The 19,132-nt window shown below is 51.8% G+C and overlaps 4 protein-coding genes across 4 annotated transcripts; 3 read left to right on the top strand and 1 right to left on the bottom strand.

The window, feature by feature from the left end:
* Window positions 1-793: 793 nt before the first annotated feature.
* BDP55DRAFT_726251 (beta-ketoacyl synthase domain-containing protein) lies at window positions 794-7,900 on the top strand (the record flags this gene model as incomplete). Its single annotated transcript, XM_060579122.1, has 5 exons — window positions 794-1,496; window positions 1,552-1,762; window positions 1,833-2,038; window positions 2,094-7,009; window positions 7,061-7,900. The coding sequence occupies 5 exons, from the start codon at window positions 794-796 to the stop codon at window positions 7,898-7,900; spliced, it is 6,876 nt and encodes a 2,291-aa protein (XP_060432588.1).
* Window positions 7,901-10,215: 2,315 nt separating this feature from the next.
* Window positions 10,216-12,121, top strand: BDP55DRAFT_655536 (uncharacterized protein). The gene is made up of 2 exons (XM_060574322.1): window positions 10,216-10,616; window positions 10,716-12,121. Exons 1-2 carry the CDS (start codon window positions 10,551-10,553, stop codon window positions 11,928-11,930), a joined length of 1,281 nt encoding a protein of 426 aa, XP_060432587.1. The 5' UTR covers window positions 10,216-10,550; the 3' UTR covers window positions 11,931-12,121.
* A 181-nt stretch (window positions 12,122-12,302) lies between these two features.
* Window positions 12,303-13,543, bottom strand: BDP55DRAFT_692077 (uncharacterized protein; the record flags this gene model as incomplete). The annotated part of the gene is made up of 2 exons (XM_060577067.1): window positions 12,303-12,703; window positions 12,766-13,543. The coding sequence occupies 2 exons, from the start codon at window positions 13,541-13,543 to the stop codon at window positions 12,303-12,305; spliced, it is 1,179 nt and encodes a 392-aa protein (XP_060432586.1).
* A 3,816-nt stretch (window positions 13,544-17,359) lies between these two features.
* BDP55DRAFT_655533 (uncharacterized protein) lies at window positions 17,360-18,229 on the top strand. The gene has a single exon (XM_060574321.1). The coding sequence runs from the start codon at window positions 17,735-17,737 to the stop codon at window positions 18,053-18,055; it is 321 nt and encodes a 106-aa protein (XP_060432585.1). The 5' UTR covers window positions 17,360-17,734; the 3' UTR covers window positions 18,056-18,229.
* Window positions 18,230-19,132: the final 903 nt, after the last annotated feature.

Raw genomic sequence — 19,132 nt, 5'->3', positions numbered from 1 at the left:
CAATTTGCCCACACATTACGCATAATCAGTTCATGAGAACTTGCTTTTGGCCAGATTAACCATAGACATGGTACAAGCTTCTCGCCTCGGCCGCCACTGGGTCACATCCCTCGTGCTGATGCTGACCAGTCCTCCCTGGCGAATCTGGGGGAGGCGACGTCGTGGTTAGCAGGGACTGCCGCTGCTCCGCTGCTCCGGGTCGACATGGGCAACCCGGCATCGGATGTGCCCTGGCACCTCTCCGTAATGGTCCATCTTCGTTCCTGGCATGCGCCCAGTATGCACGTTCGGGATTTCCCTATGATCTACCTAACCGTCAGGCAAATCTAAATCACACAGGCTAGTCTGTGCGAGGAACTCCGGCCGACTTGGCGATCTGATCACCAACCAGTCCCCTCCATGTCAACCTATTCGCGACGGAGCGAGCACCATCAAGTGTGATATTTCCCCATGGCCGTTGATCAGCTAAAAACCCTACAAAGAATCCCAACCAGGACCAGGAAAGAAGTTTCGTCACACTCACTCATCTCAACGAGGCTTGGTACGTACTTCCATATCAATCCGGCCTGCCCTCTTCCAAGCCCCAAGTCTTCTATCTAGAGCACACGCAGTCCGCCCTTCGTTTTCTTCCTCCTCCTCATCCGCATTCTTCTCTTCTTTTGATCATTGTAAGGAACGCCTAGAGCGCCGGAATCTTCGCTGTCACTTTCTTCGTTGCTTTCGACGAATGCTTGCCGAATAGATTCGACACTTACAAGCGGCTTCCGCCAATCCCCCTCCTCCACCCTTCACCATGGCGCCCGGCGTGCTGTCCTACTCCTCATCGGGGACATCGCCTTCGGCAAGTCCTGTCATGATGACCCCGATCGATCACTCCGATACCACATCCGATGGCTTCACTAGCCTGTCCGTGGGGCCCCTAGATGGTGTCGGCCTCAACATCCACGGACAATCAACAAACGGTCACTCCAATGGCCACTCGAACGGTAGCGCCAGTGCTCATGCGACGAGCCAGGGCTACACCAACCCCGTCGGCGGCAGCGACGCTGGCTTGAAGCAGATGCCCATCGCCATCGTCGGTATGGCCTGCCGCATGCCCGGCAGCGTCTCCAGCCCCGCCGAGTTCTGGGAGCTGTGCTCCCGCGCCAGAACCGGCTTCACTCCCGTGCCCAAGGAGCGCTTCAACCATGAGGCATTCTACCACCCGAACCCGGGCAAGACTGGAGCTTACCACGCAGAGGGTGGCAACTTCTTGGACGTCGACCTGGCGTCGTTCGATGCCCCTTTCTTCGGTTTGACAGAGAAGGAGGCCATCTCCATGGATCCCCAGCAGCGTCTTCTGCTTGAGTGCACATTCGAGGCTCTCGAGAATGCCGGTATTCCCAAGCACACGATTGTTGGAAAAGACGTCGGTGTCTTTGTCGGCGGCAGCTTCGCCGAGTACGAGAGTCACTTGTTCAGGGACAGTGACACGATCCCCATGCACCAGGCCACAGGTATGAGGATAATCCCTGTACCCCGGACGTTTAATTGCGCTAATATACCGTTTAGGATGTGCCCATGCGATGCAGTCCAACAGACTCTCACATTTCTTCGATCTCAGGGGACCGAGTTTCACAGCAGACACAGCTTGCTCAGCAAGTTTGGTCGCCCTCCACTTGGCGTGCCAGAGTTTGCGTGCAGGCGAGTCAACCTCAGCGATTGTTGGTGGTTGCCATCTGAACATGCTGCCTGAGTTTTGGATTTCCTTCTCTTCTTGCAGGTAAGCACGCGCTGCACGCTCGTGTGCTTTTCATCGCGCTGTTTCTTCGGTACTGACATAATGACTGTAGATTGCTCGCGGACTCTGGCCGATCTATCGCCTTTGACCAGCGCGGTACCGGTTTCGGCCGTGGTGAAGGTTGTGGCATGATCATTCTGAAGCCCCTCGATCAGGCTATTAGAGATAATGACTCAATCCGAGCCGTCATCAGAGGCACTGGCATCAACCAGGATGGCAAGACGCCTGGTATTACTATGCCCAGTGGCGCAGCACAGGGTATGCAACATTGTATCCAGTTTTTCATGAAACCATTCACTGACAACCTGTACAGAGAAGCTCATGAGGCAGATCTACAGAAACGCAGGTCTTGACCCCAACGACTGCGGTTACGTCGAGGCCCACGGCACTGGTACCAAGGTCGGTGATCCGATTGAGGCCACTGCCATTCACAATGTCATTGGCCAGAACAGATCAACTAAGGATCCCTTGTTCATTGGCTCAGTCAAGTCGAACATCGGTCACTTGGAAGCGGCGTCTGGTATTGCTGGTATCATCAAGGCAACCATGATGCTGGAGAGAGGATTCCTCCTCCCCAACCACGACTTCAAGAAGCCCAATGAGAAGATTCCGTGGAAGGAGTGGAACATGAAGGTCCCTGCCACCCAAAGGCCCTTCCCCAAGAACAAGAAGTACATCAGTGTCAACAACTTCGGATTCGGTGGCACCAACGCACACGTTGTTCTCGAGAAGGCGCCCCACACCGGCGCTCCCAAGAAGGACAGCAAGAACCTTCCTCCTCCCGACAACAAGAAGACCAAGAGCACCAAGAAGATCTACGTCTTGTCTGCCAACGACAAGAACTCTGTCGGTGCTGTCATGAAGAACCTTGTTGTCTACCTTGAGCAGAGACCTGAGATTTTCCAGAATGATCTCATGGACAACATCGCATACACTCTTGGCTCGCGCCGCTCCATGCTCCCATGGAGGGTTGCTATTCCCGCAACTGATTCCTTCGAACTTATCGAGACCCTCAACAGTGGCAAGGTCATTCCCGGCAAGGAATCCGAGCCACTGAGAATCGGTTTCGTCTTCACCGGTCAGGGTGCTCAGTGGTGGGGCATGGGTCGCGAATTGTATGGCCAGTACCCTATCTACACTGCCGCCATCGACAGAGCCGATGAGTGTCTGAGAAAGTTGGGTGCTGAGTGGTCACTCATCGAGGAGCTCAGCAAGGATCAAGAGTCTTCAAAGGTTTCCGAGGCTCATATCTCTCAGCCGGCTTGCAGTGCTGTCCAGCTTGCACTGACTGACCTCCTGCGCACATGGGGTATCCGCCCCGCGGCTGTCGCTGGTCACTCATCTGGTGAAATCGGTGCCGCATACGCTGCGGGTATTATTGGCTTCGAGGCCGCTATGGCCATTGCCTACCACAGAGGCCGGCTCATCCCCATCCTGAAGCAGAGAAACCCTGATCTCCAGGGAGCTATGATGGCCGTTGGCGGAACCAAGGAGGAAGTCCAGCCCATGATCGACGCTCTCAAGCAGCAACAGGTCAGAATTGCTTGCTACAACAGTCCCTCCAGCTTGACCATCTCTGGTGATTCTGCAGCCCTCGGCGAGCTGGAGAAGAATCTCGAGGATAAGCAGATGTTCAACAGACGCCTGCAAGTCGAGACTGCTTACCACTCGCACCACATGAACCTTGTCGCTAAGGAATACCGCGAGTCCATCTCTGAGCTCCCTCACCCTCAGACTACCGATGTCCGCTTCCACTCTTCTCTCTACGGACACCAGATCGACGGCTTCGAGTGCCAGGCACATTACTGGGTCAACAACCTGACCTGCCCTGTGCGCTTCTCCGAGGCTCTCGAGACCATGTTGGAGCCTGTTGGCGAGCACAAGACTGGTGTCAACATGATCATCGAGTTGGGTCCCCACTCTGCTCTCCAGGGTCCCATCAAGCAGATCCTGAAGCACGTCGGAGAGGCCGCCATGAAGGTGCCTTATGCCTCTCCCCTTGTCCGTAAGAAGGATGCCGTCGAGTCTGCAATGGACCTGGCATGCAACCTCATTACCAAGGGTGCCATTCTCAACATGGACAATGTCAACTTCCCCAACCTGAAGAAGAAGCCGTCTTTGTTGACTGATCTTCCCCGCTATGCCTGGAACTATCAGAACAAATACTGGCAAGAGTCCCGCATGACTCAGATGCACAAGTACCGCAAGTCGCCCAGAAACGACTTGATCGGTCTGGAGGCCATCTACTCCAGCGATCTCGAGCCAACGTGGAGAAACATTGTTCACTTGGATGACCTTCCTTGGCTTCGCCACCACGCGATTCAGTCGGTGACAATCTTCCCCATCTCTGCCTTCATCGGCATGGCTTTGGAGGCTTCCGCTCAGTGGGCTCAGCGCAAGGAGATCTCATTCGAGAAGTACGAGTTGCGAGATGTGTCCGTCGTCAAGCCGTTGGCTCTGCACGATGCTGATGTCGAGATGACCATCAATCTGCGCCCTCACCAGGAGACCAATCTGACTGCCTCCGAGACCTGGAAGGAATTCCGTATTTGCTCTTGGTCGCACGGCAGTGGTTGGACGGAGCACTGCGTTGGTCTCATCGCTCTCCACGGCACTGAGACCAATGAGGTTGATGGCAAAGAGCAGAAACTTGCCGCCCTTCGCGGAGCTGAGGCTACCATGAAGGCCAGCGAGGGACCTGACTCTGTTGCTGTCGCCGAGAACGACATGTACGACCGCTTGACTGAGCTTGGTGTTGGCTACGGACCCTCTTTCCAGTGCATTAAGGACTGCAAGGCGTCGAACAAGTACTCCACTGGTATCATTTCGTCCTTCGATGTTGCGGCCGATATGCCCAACCACTACCAGACCAGCTCTGTTCTCCACCCTACCTTTTTGGAGTCGGTCATTGAGATGTACTGGCCCATCCTCGGCGCTGGCCGCACTGACATCAACACTGTCTACCTCCCTTCTTCCATCGGTCGCATGTCCATTTCTCGCGATATCACCACCCTCACCAAGGAGGCCGGCAGTACTCTTAAGGCGTACTGCAAGGCTGACTTCCCCGCCGAGGCCCGCTCTACCAAGGTTTCCGTCTTCGCTACCTCGGAAGCCAACGATCTGGTCATCGAGATTGATGAGCTCACCGTTTCTCCGATCATCGACGGAGAGACTGAGCTGGCTAGCAACCCTGCCCGCGAGCTTTGCTACAAGCTTGAGTGGGAGGAGATTGGAACCCTGAAGTCCCTGTCTGGCAAGTCCAAGACTAAAATCAACGGGGCCTCCGGCGTGAAGGTCGACGCTCCTTTGCCGGACGTTGACGTTGCCATCATTCATGGCGACTCCAACTCTCAGCAGATGTTGGCAAATGGCCTCGCAATTGCTCTGGCCAGTGCAACTTCCAGACTGCCTGAGATGGGTACCATGCACGAAGTCAACACTGAGGGCAAGCTTACTGTCGTCCTCACTGAGATTGAGCAACCTTTCCTTGCCAACCCTACCAAGGAGCAGTTCGCTGAGGTCCGTGGTATGCTTGCGGGTGTCCAAGGCTGCTTGTGGGTTGTCCGTGGTGCCTACGACAAGGCCACTTCTCCCGAGTCCAACATGATCATCGGCCTTAGCAGAACCGTTCGCTCTGAGACAGTTCTGCCTTTTGCAACTCTTGATTTGGATGATAACAACCAGCTCGACGAGGATGATTCTGCTGCTGTCATCTTCGAGATCTTCAAGCTCGCCTTCGGTGCCAGTGCCTCGTCCACTAGCGAACTTGAGTTCATGGAGCGATCTGGCAAGCTCTCCACCCCTCGCATTGTTCACGATGAGGAGATGAACGAGTTTGTCCACCGCGAGACCAACCCCAGCGTTGTTGAGATGCAGCCCTTCGGCAAAGATAACCGATGCCTCAAGATGGAGTTCTCCACCCCCGGTGCCATCGAGACGGTGCACTTCGTCGACGACGTTGCTGCCACTCAGCCTCTTGGTGACAATGAGGTTGAGTTTGACGTAAAGGCTGTTGGCATGAACCTCCGCGATGTCATGATTGCCAAGGGCCAGATCCCCGAGGCTGACAAGCATGCTCTGGGTGTCGAGGCTTCAGGTATCATTACCAGAGTTGGCTCCGCTGTCAAGGCCCACAAGGCCGGTGACCGCATTGCCGCCCTCACCATCAGCCACGGTGCCTATGCTACCCGCACTCGCACCACCGCTGCCAACGTCATGGCTATGCCCTCCAAGATGTCTTTCGAGGATGCTTCGACCCTTCCCTTGGCCTACTGCACTGCCTATTACAGCTTGGTGGAGCAGGCTCGCCTCCGTGAGGGCCAGCGCATCCTGGTTCACTCTGCCGGTGGTGGTATTGGACAGGCTTCCGTCTGCCTCGCCAAGATGATCGGTGCTGAGATTTTCGTCACCGTGAGCACCGCCGCCAAGAAGAAGCTTCTTATGCAGCACTACAACGTTCCTGAGGACCACATCTTCTACAGCCGCAACACCACCTGGAGAGCTGCCGTCAGACGTGCAACCAACGATGAGGGTGTTGACGTCGTTCTTAACACTCTCCCCGGCGCTGATGCCCTGAGAGAAAGCTGGGCTTGCCTCAGCCGCTTCGGTTGCCTCGTTGATGTTCGCAGGAAGGATGGCTCTCGCGCTACCCGCCTCGACATGGGCCAGTCTGACAGCAACGCTTCTTTCCTGAGCGTTGACATCTTCGGTCTTGCCGCCGAGAGGCCTAAGATCATGGAGAGACTCGTCGCTGATGTTTCCAAGCTTCTCGCCGACGACCAACTTCGACCCATCGACCCTGCCACTGTCTTCCCCGTTTCTTGCATGGAGACAGCCTTCAAGACGCTTCAATCCACCCAGGGTCCTGGCAAGTTGGTCGTTGTTCCTCATGCTGAGGACGTCGTCATGGCTACTCCCTCCAAGGCTGCCAAGGCACTTCTGAAGCCTGATGCCACCTACCTCCTCATCGGTGGTACCGGTGGTCTCGGCCGCAGCATGTCCAGGTGGATGATCGCTCACGGCGCCAGGAACCTTGTTCTCCTGTCCCGCAGTGGCTCTGCGACCGGCAAGGTCAAGGAGCTCATTGACGAGGCCGCCAACGATGGTGCTCACATCACCGTTCGCCCTTGCAACGTCGCCGACAAGTCTAGCGTTGAGCAATTGTTCAACACTGGACTCAAGGGTCTTTCCCCCGTCCGTGGTGTCATCCACGGTGCCATGGTCCTTCGTGTATGTTATCCACCGTGTCTACCTCATGTTGTCTATACTAACACCTACTAGGACGTCTTGTTCGAGCAAATGACCTACAACGACTATACCTCGGTTACCGAGTCCAAGGTCCAGGGTGCATGGAACTTCCACAACGCCCTCAAGGAGCGCCAGACTGAGCTTGACTTCTTCATTGCCATTTCTTCCGCTGCCGGTGCGGTCGGCAACCGTGGTCAAGCCGCCTACGCTGCCGCCAACTGCTTCCTCAACGCCTTCGTCCAACACCGCCTTGCCCTTGGTCTGCCCGCTACCTCGCTCGACTTGACCGCTGTCTCTGATGCCGGTTACCTGGCAGATGGTAGTGCTGAGCGTGCTGCTGAGGTCGCCAAGAACTTGGGATCTGACAGCATTTGTGAAGCTGAGGTGCTCGCTCTCATCGGCGCATCTATCTCGAACAAGACTTCCGTCTGCAACCAGCACGTCATCACTGGTATGCGCATCACGCCCAGCATCCAGCCCTTCTGGACTCCCGATGCCAAGTTCAAGGCTCTGCGCCTGGCTGCCGAGGAGCTTGCTGCCGCCGAGGCCGGTGCCAATGGCGCCGTTTCACTCAACGCCGCCCTCAAGGCGTCGCGCAGCGAGACAGAGGCCATGGAGGTTGTATGCCGCGGCCTGGTTGAGAAGATCGCCGCCGTCCTCATGATGGAGATTGAGGAGCTTGATGTCACCCGCAGCTTGTCGCACTACCCGCTCGACTCGCTTGTCGCTATCGAGATCCGTAACTTCATCACTCGCGAATTCGAGGCCAACATGCAGGTCCTTGAGTTGTTGAGCAGCGGTAGCATACAGACCCTCACTAAGGCTGTGTGCAAGAAGAGCAAGCTCTGCGTCGGATTCGACTGGAGCAATTAGAGACCGAGCAGCGCATGATATTCGGAGAGATACAGAGAGAGAAAGAGTTATGGGCATCATCATACTACGAAGACATGAAGACGAGTGAGAAGTGTTTATTAGATTGTTTGTGTTTACCATGGAGATATCGTTCAAGATATAATGGGGGCGCCTTTATGAGGATACGGTTTGTACTTGTATGAGTCGAGGAATATGACCTGATGGGAGGATATACACAGAGAACATGGTGGTCAACACGGGACACAAGGGTGATCAGAACCACAATTCTGCAATCTCCTTACTATTACTAGTTGTTATGAGTGAGTTGTAACAAGTCTTATTTGTATTTCGTGTGGGAACGCTATGGAAACTGGCTAGGGACAACATTGGGAGAAACAGTCCAATGGGACTTAAAGATTATGGATTCGATGGAGATTGGAAATCACTGGGCCGCAGGCATTGTGGAGTTTTGATGTCATCTAAATTCGTTATTTTCCTTACCTATTACTAGTGTTAAATCATTGTTATCGTTTCACCTTAGAAATTGTGACTTCCATTCTCCCCTTTTGATCGGCTTGGTGAATGTTCGGCCAAAGGCTTTCCTTCTGGAATCTGTGGGGAAGAACGGGCATTGGGCCACAGGGGCAGAGCACAGGTCTTTATTAGATGGAACCTTAAATGGTTGCACGAGAACACAGTTAAGTTGCCGATTTCTAGCTAAAGTACCTTAGTTCATGTGCCATCTTCATCCTCAAGGTTTCGTAACGATACTCCCAATAGGTATCTGTACCTCATGTCAGTTACCTCTTATTAGTCTCTTGAGAATTATAACTCACATTCTATCCACGCTCTCCACAATCTTTGATTTGATTCATATTTTAAGATCTATATTCCTCTTCAGAAAGGTTGGCAATTTCCCCATGTTTGCGCAAGTAGCAGAGAAGAAGGGAGCGGGCTTCCAGAAGAGTTTCAGGGTGCAGGAGTTTTTGCTCACCCCTTATTGTCGAGCCTGACTATCATCATTGACTGTCTTGAAATGTGAACCTCTTATTGGATAATGATGAACTGACGAAAGATCCGCCTTGCGAAATGCCTGGAAGTGCTGGCTGGGCAGTCCTTTCGCTTCTGGAACCAACAGCGATTGGCTCGCATTTGAAATTGCGCCAGAACGGCTTGCTGACATGCAGGGAGCAGCTTTTCAAAGAAGGGGCCTACTGGTCGACTTCTTATCGAGTTCCATTATCCGAGAGCCTATGGTTCTAGTGTCACAGGTACAAGTAGCATGTTCGTAAGTTGCCAGGCTCCCTGTTGGGAAGTGAGGGTCCTTTGTCAAGCCTTAATGACTTCACGCGCTTAAATTTGCAGGAAATGCTCTCGAGATGCTTATGAGGCTGAGTCTCAATTGCGAAGTCTATGAGTTAATGAGGGGCTAAGGAAAAAACAACTATCATTTCAGGTGCGAAATTATGTTCCGAAAGGGGGGTAAGGTAGATGATTGTCCTGATATTTGATGATTCGTCTTGTCACGAGTTTTGTCAGGGTAAAAGTGGCCACACCAAGAGATTCCATTGAGAATCGAGGCAGAATTTTCCTGCCCCATCCTATTCGTTACATCGTATCAGTGATCCGAGGTTAAGGAAGTAATTGGTTTCTTGAGGTCAAATGACAAGCTTAGATCGTAACATGCAGATTTTGAGAGAAAACCAAAGCCCCAGGACTCAGGCCTCGCAATCCCGCGCTTTAAACACGATCTTCCTTTTAGACAAGTAGTATGAATGTCCACCATTTGATCTTGACCGCTACCGTCAAGCGAATGTGGGCGTGCTTGAAGTCAAGCTTTGTCTGATTAATAATCGTGGCATTGCTGATGGAAGGGAGAAAGCCAGGAATCCTCTGCCCACCTCTTGTTCAAGGTAAAAGAGATGATGTGGCAGTGAACCAAAAGCCCCGGCGATTGTGTTCATCACTCAATTCGGCCGGCCTAAGACTTCCTTCAGCTATGTTAGGGCTGATGGGGTATGGGACGCGGCAAAGATCTTTACCGGCATTATGTAGACTGTAAAGAGTACAGGTAAAGAGTATGCACGTACCATACTACGGTTACCTGCTGTCCTTCTACTGTCCTTGGTCTCTTCTAGAATCAAATCTGAAAATCAGCCTTGGGAGTCTATGATGGCAAGAGGTCCGAGATAGATGCGAATACACGTATTCCGCGGGTGGGTCATACGCTAAAAATTGCCAACGATTGGTCCGGCGGTCTCCGAATACACGTATCGCAAAGCCTTTAAGGGGGGCGAAACTAAGCCTAAAGTCGGACAAACTAATAATATGTCCACGGATCACCCATGAAACCCGGCGCAGCTAGGGAAACATATCGCGGCTGAGGTCCACGTACGTAAAGCATCATGGCTTAGAGAAAATGTGCGAGTATGCCTAGCTAGCCGTGTGGATTCTTAAAAGTTTGTTTTTCGGCAAAGTTAAGTCCTCCCTCAGTCAAGTGGAAAAACCTCAATGGTCGGTCACCTTTATGTTTTCCCACCGTTGACAACAGAATCGACCTGGCGCGCTTCGACTTTTGCAGCATTCGGCAGCTACGGGTTCCAAGGGGTGTGTATCAAACTTACACGTACTCGAGCCGACAAGCTTATATCGGTGTAGCCAACGGCCAACCATGTACAGACGCTCCCATAGGAAGTCTCGGAAGGGGTGTGCCGAGTGCAAGCGACGCCACATGAAGGTAAGCTGGACGTATCCGTTTCCACGTATACGGCATTCGTTCCGCGTACCCGCATACTGGTGTTGTAAGGCTGAAGACATCGACTAATCGGATGAGCAGTGCGATGAGACTCGCCCAAGATGCGTCAACTGCGCGATGGTGGACCGTACATGCGTATTCCCAAATGCTGCAGATCCCGGGTCTGTAGCAAGTTCTACGCGTGGCGATGAATCCATGCCCGATTGCGTACTATCAGACGCCGGGACCTCGAAGCCGGATTCGCCGTATGGATCTCCGACCGGGAGGAGCCCCGCTGTCATCCCGACTCCAGACTTGGGCCACCTGATAGTGTATGCCGGCAACGACATGGGCCAGCCCGCTCCCAGTCTATCGGACAACATGATCAATATGGCACACATGAGATTCTTAGTGCACTTCTCTCTTGTACTCGCCGTGCCGGAGCTCGACCACAGTCTCATCGAACGAAACACCCAGCTCATCCTCAAGACAGGGTCCGACGCCCCGTACCTCATGCACGAGATCCTCGCCCTGTCTGCTCGGCATATGTCGATCCTCGAGCCAGAAAACGCAAATGAATTTTTACACGACGCAGTCCAGCTACAGACAAGAGCAATTTCATTATTCAACGCCCAAAAGGCGCGAATAGACGAGCCCAGCTGCGTCCCTCTGGTCCTGTTCTCGGCCATCCTCGGCCGTCATCTCTGTGTCGACGCACTTGCGTTCCGTAGCACCATTTTGGATCCGTTCATTGACTGCTACGTCAACTTTGCCAGGATCCGTAGAGGCGTGAGGGTGATTGTCAGTCGCGCCTGGGCATTGCTCAAGACCTCGGAGCTTGTCCCTCTGATGTCGTGGGGTCTGGGGTTGAGTCGGCTGAAAGGTGTCGGTCCCGATTGTGATAGCATCTTAGATTTGATATCTGCATCGCCGAACATTTCGGCCGCTGACAAGGAAACCTACATGCACGCTGTCGACCTTATACAAGTCGCACTAGATGATCTAGACACCAGGGTATTTCTGGGTCGAAAGTACCTCATTCAAATGGTTTTTTCCTGGTCGCTGATGGTCTCAGAGGACTACACTCGAAAGCTAGCCGAAAGAAAGCCTGAAGCGATAGCTGTACTGGCTTACTATGCTGCTATTTTACATCTGGCGCGGGACCTTTGGCAGATTGGCGATTCAGGGGCATACCTTTTACAGGTAATCTGCCAGTATCTGGGAGATGAATGGGCCGAGTGGCTGACATTACCCCGGAAGATTGTTTTCTCAGACACTTCCTACACTCCATCACATTCTCTCGTCCCGTCAATATAAAGGAATTTCTGCAACCAGTCTGGCACTGGCTTAAGTGAACGTATTGACCCGCTCTCAACTGTATGATTTGAGACGTCAGTCTCGTCCTAAGAGCTAGCAGTGTTGGAGAAGAGAGGGTGAGTGAAGCTGTCACATTGCAAGACGCATCCTATAGACCAGTTCAAACCCCTCCTCAACTGATTTTAAAGCACCAAACACAAGTTTTTATTTTCTAATGCACAATCCAACGCTGAATCCATGAAAATGCATACACGCCATTTCGCTCGTTCGCTCGCTTGCTCATGTATCGTTACTAGTTCTGTTGACAAATGTACAAATAATTTACAAGGATACTACACACCAGGCCGCTGACAATGGTGTTATTGAAAATGCTTAGACCTTGGCGTAGTCCTTGATAGCGGGCTCACGCTTGACCTTGTTGGGGTAAGCAAGCACGTTCGCCCCGGCGTCAACCAAGACGGCCTCCGTCGCCTTGATCTCGAGGGCGTCAAGCTTGCCAGCAGCAGGGTCGGCGCAGATCTTCTTATCGATGCGTTCGAGCTTGCCAGGCCCGTCATTGGTAAGGGCGTCTCTCAGAAGAGCGAATGCCAGTGAGTTGTAAAGCATGCCTTCATGAGTGACTTCGCCGCCGGCGGGTGTGGCGGGACAAGCTTTCTGGACCTCGATGTTGCTGACTTCGACGCCATTGCCGTCCTTTAGAATGGCTGAAGCGATCGGACCCGACTGCGGTTGAACAACCTCATCTGTTGCACTGAAGAGAGAAGTTGTGGGAACTAGGTACATCCAGTCAGATACATGTAGTTGAATCAAACGCATTGAGAGCTTGTAAACTTACCATAGGCACTGTCACCACCGTTTGCACGGAGTGTCTGGACGAACTTAGAATCATACATCTGTTGGTAGACGCTGGGAGTGCAGCCAATGATAGCTGCCGGAGTCTTGCAAGCCGCGAATGCCTCCTTGGTTCCGTGAAAGTCGGGGCTCATTGAAACAAGATCGGTCACGGCTTCCCTGGTGCTGGGCCAATACTTCAATGCCCATTGTACGTTGAGGTTTCCTTGACTCCAAGCGACGACAGCTGGCTTCTTGCCAGTCATGTCTTGCACGTAGTTGATGGCGTAGGCAACATATTCCGAATTCTCCTGAGCATCGTCCAGCGAGGCATCTGGAATGTTAACCCAGAGCGGGTCGGCAAAGTCGGACTTGGCTAGAAGAGGGCCGAGATTCGCACGATACGTCGTACCAGCCATCGCAGCGGTGCCCGGGACTAGAATAACTGGCTGTTTGTTTGATGATGCGGAAAAGGTCTTCGGGATGTAAATGCTGGCCTTCAGGTCTCTCTCGGATCTGGAGTAGGGTGCGTCCTTCTCCGACCTTTTGGGATAAATCTTGGTCTTCGGGTCGGGGTTGTCGTTCTTGATGGAGTTCATGTCGTCGCCTAAGAATGGGTTCAGTGCTTGGCGGTCAGGCTCCAATGGTCGCGATTCAACCGCAACGGGTGAAGTGTTGGTGGTCGCATCGCGGATATCGATGTTTGGGTCATTCACTGGTCTGGCGAGAACTTGGGTCCATCCCAGAATAAGGGCAAGTGCAGCGGCTGAGGTAGTCTTCATGGTTGTTATGAGTGTTTGTGTGTGTTATGAATTGGAACACATTTAGTTATGGAGCGGGCAGGCTTGAACCTATATATCTCTTTTTCGGAGCGATGTTTTCGGGTGTCCGCAGTCGTGGAAAGCGGGCAATGGATGACCCCAGTTGAAGTGACAGTGCCGATCAAGCTTATGTCTCGATCTTTTCTCACAGGACTTGATCTCTTTTGGTAAAGTTATTGATGAATCGGAGCTTTCAAAACTAGCCTTGCCCGAGCGGTTCCGGACCGGCGGGATACTGACGTCGCTTGCTATGATGACATGCCGGCCTATCTAGACCGGCTGAACGTCTGAAGGTGCCGAGGGGTCTTGTTTGGGCACTATCTCCGCAGCACCCACAAAGAACTCGATCACTTAGTCAAAGTTCTCCAATCGGGTTGCAGAACACCTATCGTGTGCCATCATGGGGGTCCCTCGGCTGGGAAGTGGGTGACGGAGAGGATTGCCTTCAGATGATGGCCGTTTGACTGACAAAACTTTGTTTCCCGTCGAATTTTTCCTGAGTCCGTCTCCGTGACATCATATTTCTGCTGCTAGTAGAGGCAGTTTTCGGTATTTTGTCCAAAACAGGCGATGATAGGTGGCCTGCACACCGATCATCTGAACATTCGACATAAGCCTCACGATTCGCCCGCCGGAATGTAGGTCTGTCCTGAAAACCCGGTAGATCGACTGATCAGAATTTTCATTTTGGACCTTAGGCCTCGGAGAAATCTTATAGTGTTCTTCCCGAACAGTTCAAACTAAACATCCAGAGCTGTAAGATACGTTGACTTTCAACATGGCAAATATCAGTTTCCCTGCGGAATCAAAAAATCTCCGTCCGCGAAGGAGAATTAGTATTGACGAATGGTTGGATGCCTTTAGCTGAACGTCAGGAATTTGGCATTGCGTGAGGTGACTTTGTCAGCACTGAACCTTCTTACACTTGTGTCCAAAGCGAAACCCATTCATCAACACACGCTTCTTAACGAGTAGAGAGATCTTTGGTGTTGTGGATGAAGATTGCACGGTCTAATCACCCCGCATGTTTTGTCCGTCGTGTATGACGGTGACCGCCGGCAACTTGGCCCAAATCCTTGCCGAACGCTCCGCATAGGTTCCAGAACCGTTGAAAATGGTGCTGCACTTCATCTGATGTACGTTATGCGAAGAAATGCCTCGGTTCCGTTCATCGTTGAATCGGTGATAGACATACGCGAAGGCCTCTACGCGCGCAGTGCTGTCAGCCGGATGTCCGAAACTTTCATGCGATTGCACGGTTGTTTTCAACTACCGTTATCGTGTTCTTAACGAGAGGGATTGATTGTGTCACAGACGTACTAGTAGACTTAGTCTACCTGATGTCTTCCTTGCTATGCTTTACAGATGGTACCTACCCTCCAGTCATCTTCGCCTTGACTCGAATGTGTTTGAGCCAGTGACCAACTACGTCCCACCGGTTCGTGGAGACCGGCAAAACATCCTTCGCCAGCTGCAAGAAGCAAGAAAGCCTGAAATTTCATACGTTCCAATTGGAGTCTGGCCAGCCTTGAGGCTAGGAGTTTGTGATCTTGAGAAGTTTAGACGAATGGTTCTCACCTCAATGGGAGGCTGTCGCGAGATGAATTGGCCACGTCACACGTCGTTTTCTTGGAAACCCCAACATGTAAGAATTCACTACGCGAACCAGGCGGCTTGTTCTCAATAGTTAAGTACAATGAAACTTTTGCCACCAGTTACCTCGACTGAACTGCTCGCTGGTGGATAACGAATTCTTTGATGGCGATGCACTCTTCGCGATGATCTTATCCTAAAAGCCAGTAACACAACCCTGAATGTTGTCTTGAGTGTAAGTTAGTTGAAGACTAGTGCAATCTGCATAGGCTCTCAAGATTCCATCCCTTTTCGAGGTTCGGCAGAATGTCCAGGAATGGACGGCCGATGCAGCGAATGACGCGAGCACCACAACATTGTATCTAGAACCATGGTCAGGAGTCATTCCGGCTTTAAGCTCTCGCATGCTGTGCAAATACCAGTACAAGATATCACTGTAATCCACACTAATACCAGACCTTTTTGGCCTACCTTACCTAAGGTCAACGAGAGAAATGAACGAAAATTATTCGGATGCAGTCGATCCTGTCTGCAAACGTGATATCAGCTGTGAGAAACATTACGCGCAACCGGAAATAATCTAACGCTTTCTGTAGTCAAAGGGTTGGAATTACGCTTCCTCCGGCTTGGAGCTGGTGACGTTGCCTCGGTGCCATAGAGCGTAAGACACAGCATACTAGGCAGTAAGTGCGGAAGTGTTTCAATGCAACTGATGAACGAAGCATGGAAATGATGTAAACAATCGCCCGGCACATGGTTACTACACTCTCGTGTCATAAGGTCAATGCTTATTGCAGGTGGTGTGAAGTTGCTGATGACGTACAAGCTGAAAATCCGAAGTGAGACGGCAAGACTTCACTTTGGATCGCGAGTTGGTCCATATTATAGTAGTTCAGCGAGAAAGAAGCAGAGAAAACATAGCCAATTCTCGATAATCTGACTTCTTGGGATGGTATGTCGATAAGGTGGTGATTGAGCTCTAGCTACTATTAGTGCGTCGGAAACTTGGCTGTCGAAGGTACAATGCTCACATGACGTTCCTAGAAATAGGAACCTCACAATCGTTAACCAATCTAACAATAATCATTTCGCAGCCTACTAACTACATCAGCCATACGAGTGAACATCGATGTGCCCCCGCTTACCTCTAGGTACGAGACTACTTCGGAGTCTAACAGAAAACTTTTAGGGAAACAACTTTTTCGCTGAGCTTTCTCTTTCTACCATTCGCTGTTTTTAACAAAGCGCCGCTGGCACAGAGATGAAGGGTTCAAGTGCGGGTAGGCACCTAGGGACATGGTACAACGAGAAGCTTCAGTTGACCGCAGCTTTAACAGCGTCAGGCTCCGTCTGGGCGGTTTCAGCCCAATGCTCTCCGTACCTGCATCGGAACCGTTATTGGGCAACGAGCCGGCGTGGGCTACAATGCTGTTGGTTCGGCCTTCCTAGCTTGAAGGCCTGTTGGTGCATCGGTGCATCGGTTGCAAGCAGATACAAAAGGGCCAGGGTAACACGGCCCCTCAGACACATTGGGAAGAATTTCATCAGCCCCCAGATCTCAATTTCGTACGGGGTTGTTGAAAAATGTACAAATTCCACTTTCCAAGTACTCGTGTACTTGATAAGAAAGAGAGTCAAGTTTCTGATACGATACACACTTGTACCTTACAGGTGGAAAGCAATTGCTTAGCGTCTTTAGTCAACGTAGGTAAGCATATGCTGCAGGTACTCCAGGCAACCGAAACTCGAAGGATTTGCCGGGTACGGGGACCGTACTCCAGAGTGCAACGAGGAAGGGGGCGGGCGAAAAGAGTGGGACTAACAAGGATACTCGGCGATTGGCTTTAAACCTGTTGGTTGCCTTCGATTAAGTGTCGGATTCACTGGCGACTTCTCCGGCCACTGCAGGTACTCGTGAGGAGGATGGGAGCGGTCTATCCTGCAGGAAAGTACTCGTACCAGCATGCCGCTCAGCCTAGGGAACTTGTCGAGGAAGGAAGGAGGGTGGCTGAATTGGAAATCTAGGAAGAGGCCGGGCAAGTTTCTAGAGAGAACCAGATTCATCAACACGGGGTATCTACTCGTAAGGTACGTATATCTACTGAGATAGGGAATAGCGAGTCATTAGGTATCTTTGTGGTTCTCCAAGCACCATATTATCCCACCGACATTAAGCATGAAATAGGTACGTTAACAAATCCTCGCGTCGCCTCCGAGACAAATTCACCCCTTTCGACATGCCAACGCGCTACCCGACACTGCGCCTCTCAATCTGCCCAACTCCCCCACAAATTGAACTGAACGCCACCTCGTACAACCTGACTGCAGATGCACTTTTCGCGATTAGGGAGGTATCGACCGTCTCATCGTTGCTGCCGTGTCTCCCGCACCTCCGATCCCATTAGTTCCCGTGGGCTATCATCCCAGCCCGGCCCCATCTCGTGCATCTCATATCTTGTATCCGGGCTTGGATTTCGATAACTCGGTTCTCGTCGGTATGGATACGCTGGGGCTTTGGTGGTGTTGTAACCATCTTGAGGCTCGTAATAAGAAGTCGGGATGTTGTTGACCGGTTCTTGGACATCACTCTTCTCGTTATTCTTCTTTCGGCGGAGAAGACTCCAGGTTCCCAGGGCTGCAATAACTGCAGCGAGCGGGATGCCAACTCCAAGTCTGACTTTGAGTGTAAGGGACTCGCCGATACTGGGAGCTGGTTCAGCAGTGCTGGTACTCGAAGCTAAAGTACCGGAGGTCGTGGTAGCTGGGCTACTGGAGGTCGTCTCTGAGCTGGATGAAGATGTTGTTGTGGCAGCAGTTGTGCTGGCTGAAGTAGTCGAAGTTGGGGCGGATTCGAGTATAGTCCCGTTGGTGTCGAGATAATACACCCGCAAAGGGCTATCGCAGCAACTACTCTCCCCATCTCGACAGCAGTATTTTCCCGTGCTCTCGTCACAAATTTCTACCCGTGGAAAAACGCCATCTGTCAAGCCTGTATTTACATTTGACTCCTCTGATGAGAAGGTATGGTTGTTAGTGAGATGTAATTGGTGTGGCTGGGCTCATGCGACAACAACCAACTCACCAAAGGCACAAATCTGTGCGCAATTTGTAGACCATGGATGATCCAAGCAAGTTCCACGGATCAAGATGTTTCTGGCGCTTTTGGCACTTTGACAGAGTCGATTCGGTAGGCACTTGTCACCTGCTGAGCAACAAGCATCGGATCCCTCGCATTGTGTCTGATTGCTCCACACAATTCCTTTGTAATTGTAACAGTCGATACTCTGCCCTAGAGAGGCGAAGAGAAATAACAGGCAAAAAAAAGCCCGAGAGTATCCCAGCCGGTCTCGACATCGTAATTGAAAAGACGAAGGCTAACGGACATGGACGAGTAGCACTCACAAAGATGGCATGGAAAACTTGAAAAAAAAAGAAAAGACAAAGACTTTGGACAGACTCGAGGGAGTGGAAGGACGAAGCGATAAGTGGCAGAGTGCAGCATCAGGCTGTAGGCTTGAATCAGCCAACCGCAATTTCGCAGCTCTTCGATTTGGAAGCAGCCATGGCAGCATTCTGCAGGAGTGGCAAGGAAGAATTTCCAGTCCCCACCGCGAGCCTGGTTGGAATAAAGCCAAGGAAAAAAGGATCATGTAACCGCTGTTCTGCCCTATCGCATCCATGTCTATCGTGTTGGAACTGTTGGAACGCTTTGTTGGTGAGTACCTTGCATGTACGTGACGATGAATAGCCGCCGGCGTCCGGCGGTAGATATCCAGACCACGACAAACACAATGTCCAGACTAAAATATCAATGTGAGGATAATCGCGGATCAGTTTCAACAATTTTTGAAAGAAGCCCATCCCAGTTGTGTTTGCAGTGCTTGAGTTGAAGCCTTCGAGATTCCGAACATCCACTGCTGACATCCGTCGATCCATCTTGTTGGACCAACACTAACA

Source organism: Colletotrichum godetiae, assembly GCF_030913485.1.
Source record: "Colletotrichum godetiae strain CBS 193.32 chromosome Unknown BDP55scaffold_10, whole genome shotgun sequence".
Classification (NCBI taxonomy): domain Eukaryota; kingdom Fungi; phylum Ascomycota; class Sordariomycetes; order Glomerellales; family Glomerellaceae; genus Colletotrichum; species Colletotrichum godetiae.
The sequence above is the reverse complement of the archived record's forward strand: the minus strand, read 5'-3'. Positions and strand labels throughout refer to the sequence as shown.

Bases quoted from the DNA above. Each gene is read 5' to 3' on its own strand.
- BDP55DRAFT_655536 (XM_060574322.1), top strand. From the start codon at position 10,551: ATGTACAGACGCTCCCATAGGAAGTCTCGGAAGGGGTGTGCCGAGTGC. The intron at 10,617-10,715 runs GTAAGCTGGACG...TCGGATGAGCAG, and splicing joins GCAAGCGACGCCACATGAAG to TGCGATGAGACTCGCCCAAG.
- BDP55DRAFT_655533 (XM_060574321.1), top strand. From the start codon at position 17,735: ATGTTGTTGACCGGTTCTTGGACATCACTCTTCTCGTTATTCTTCTTT.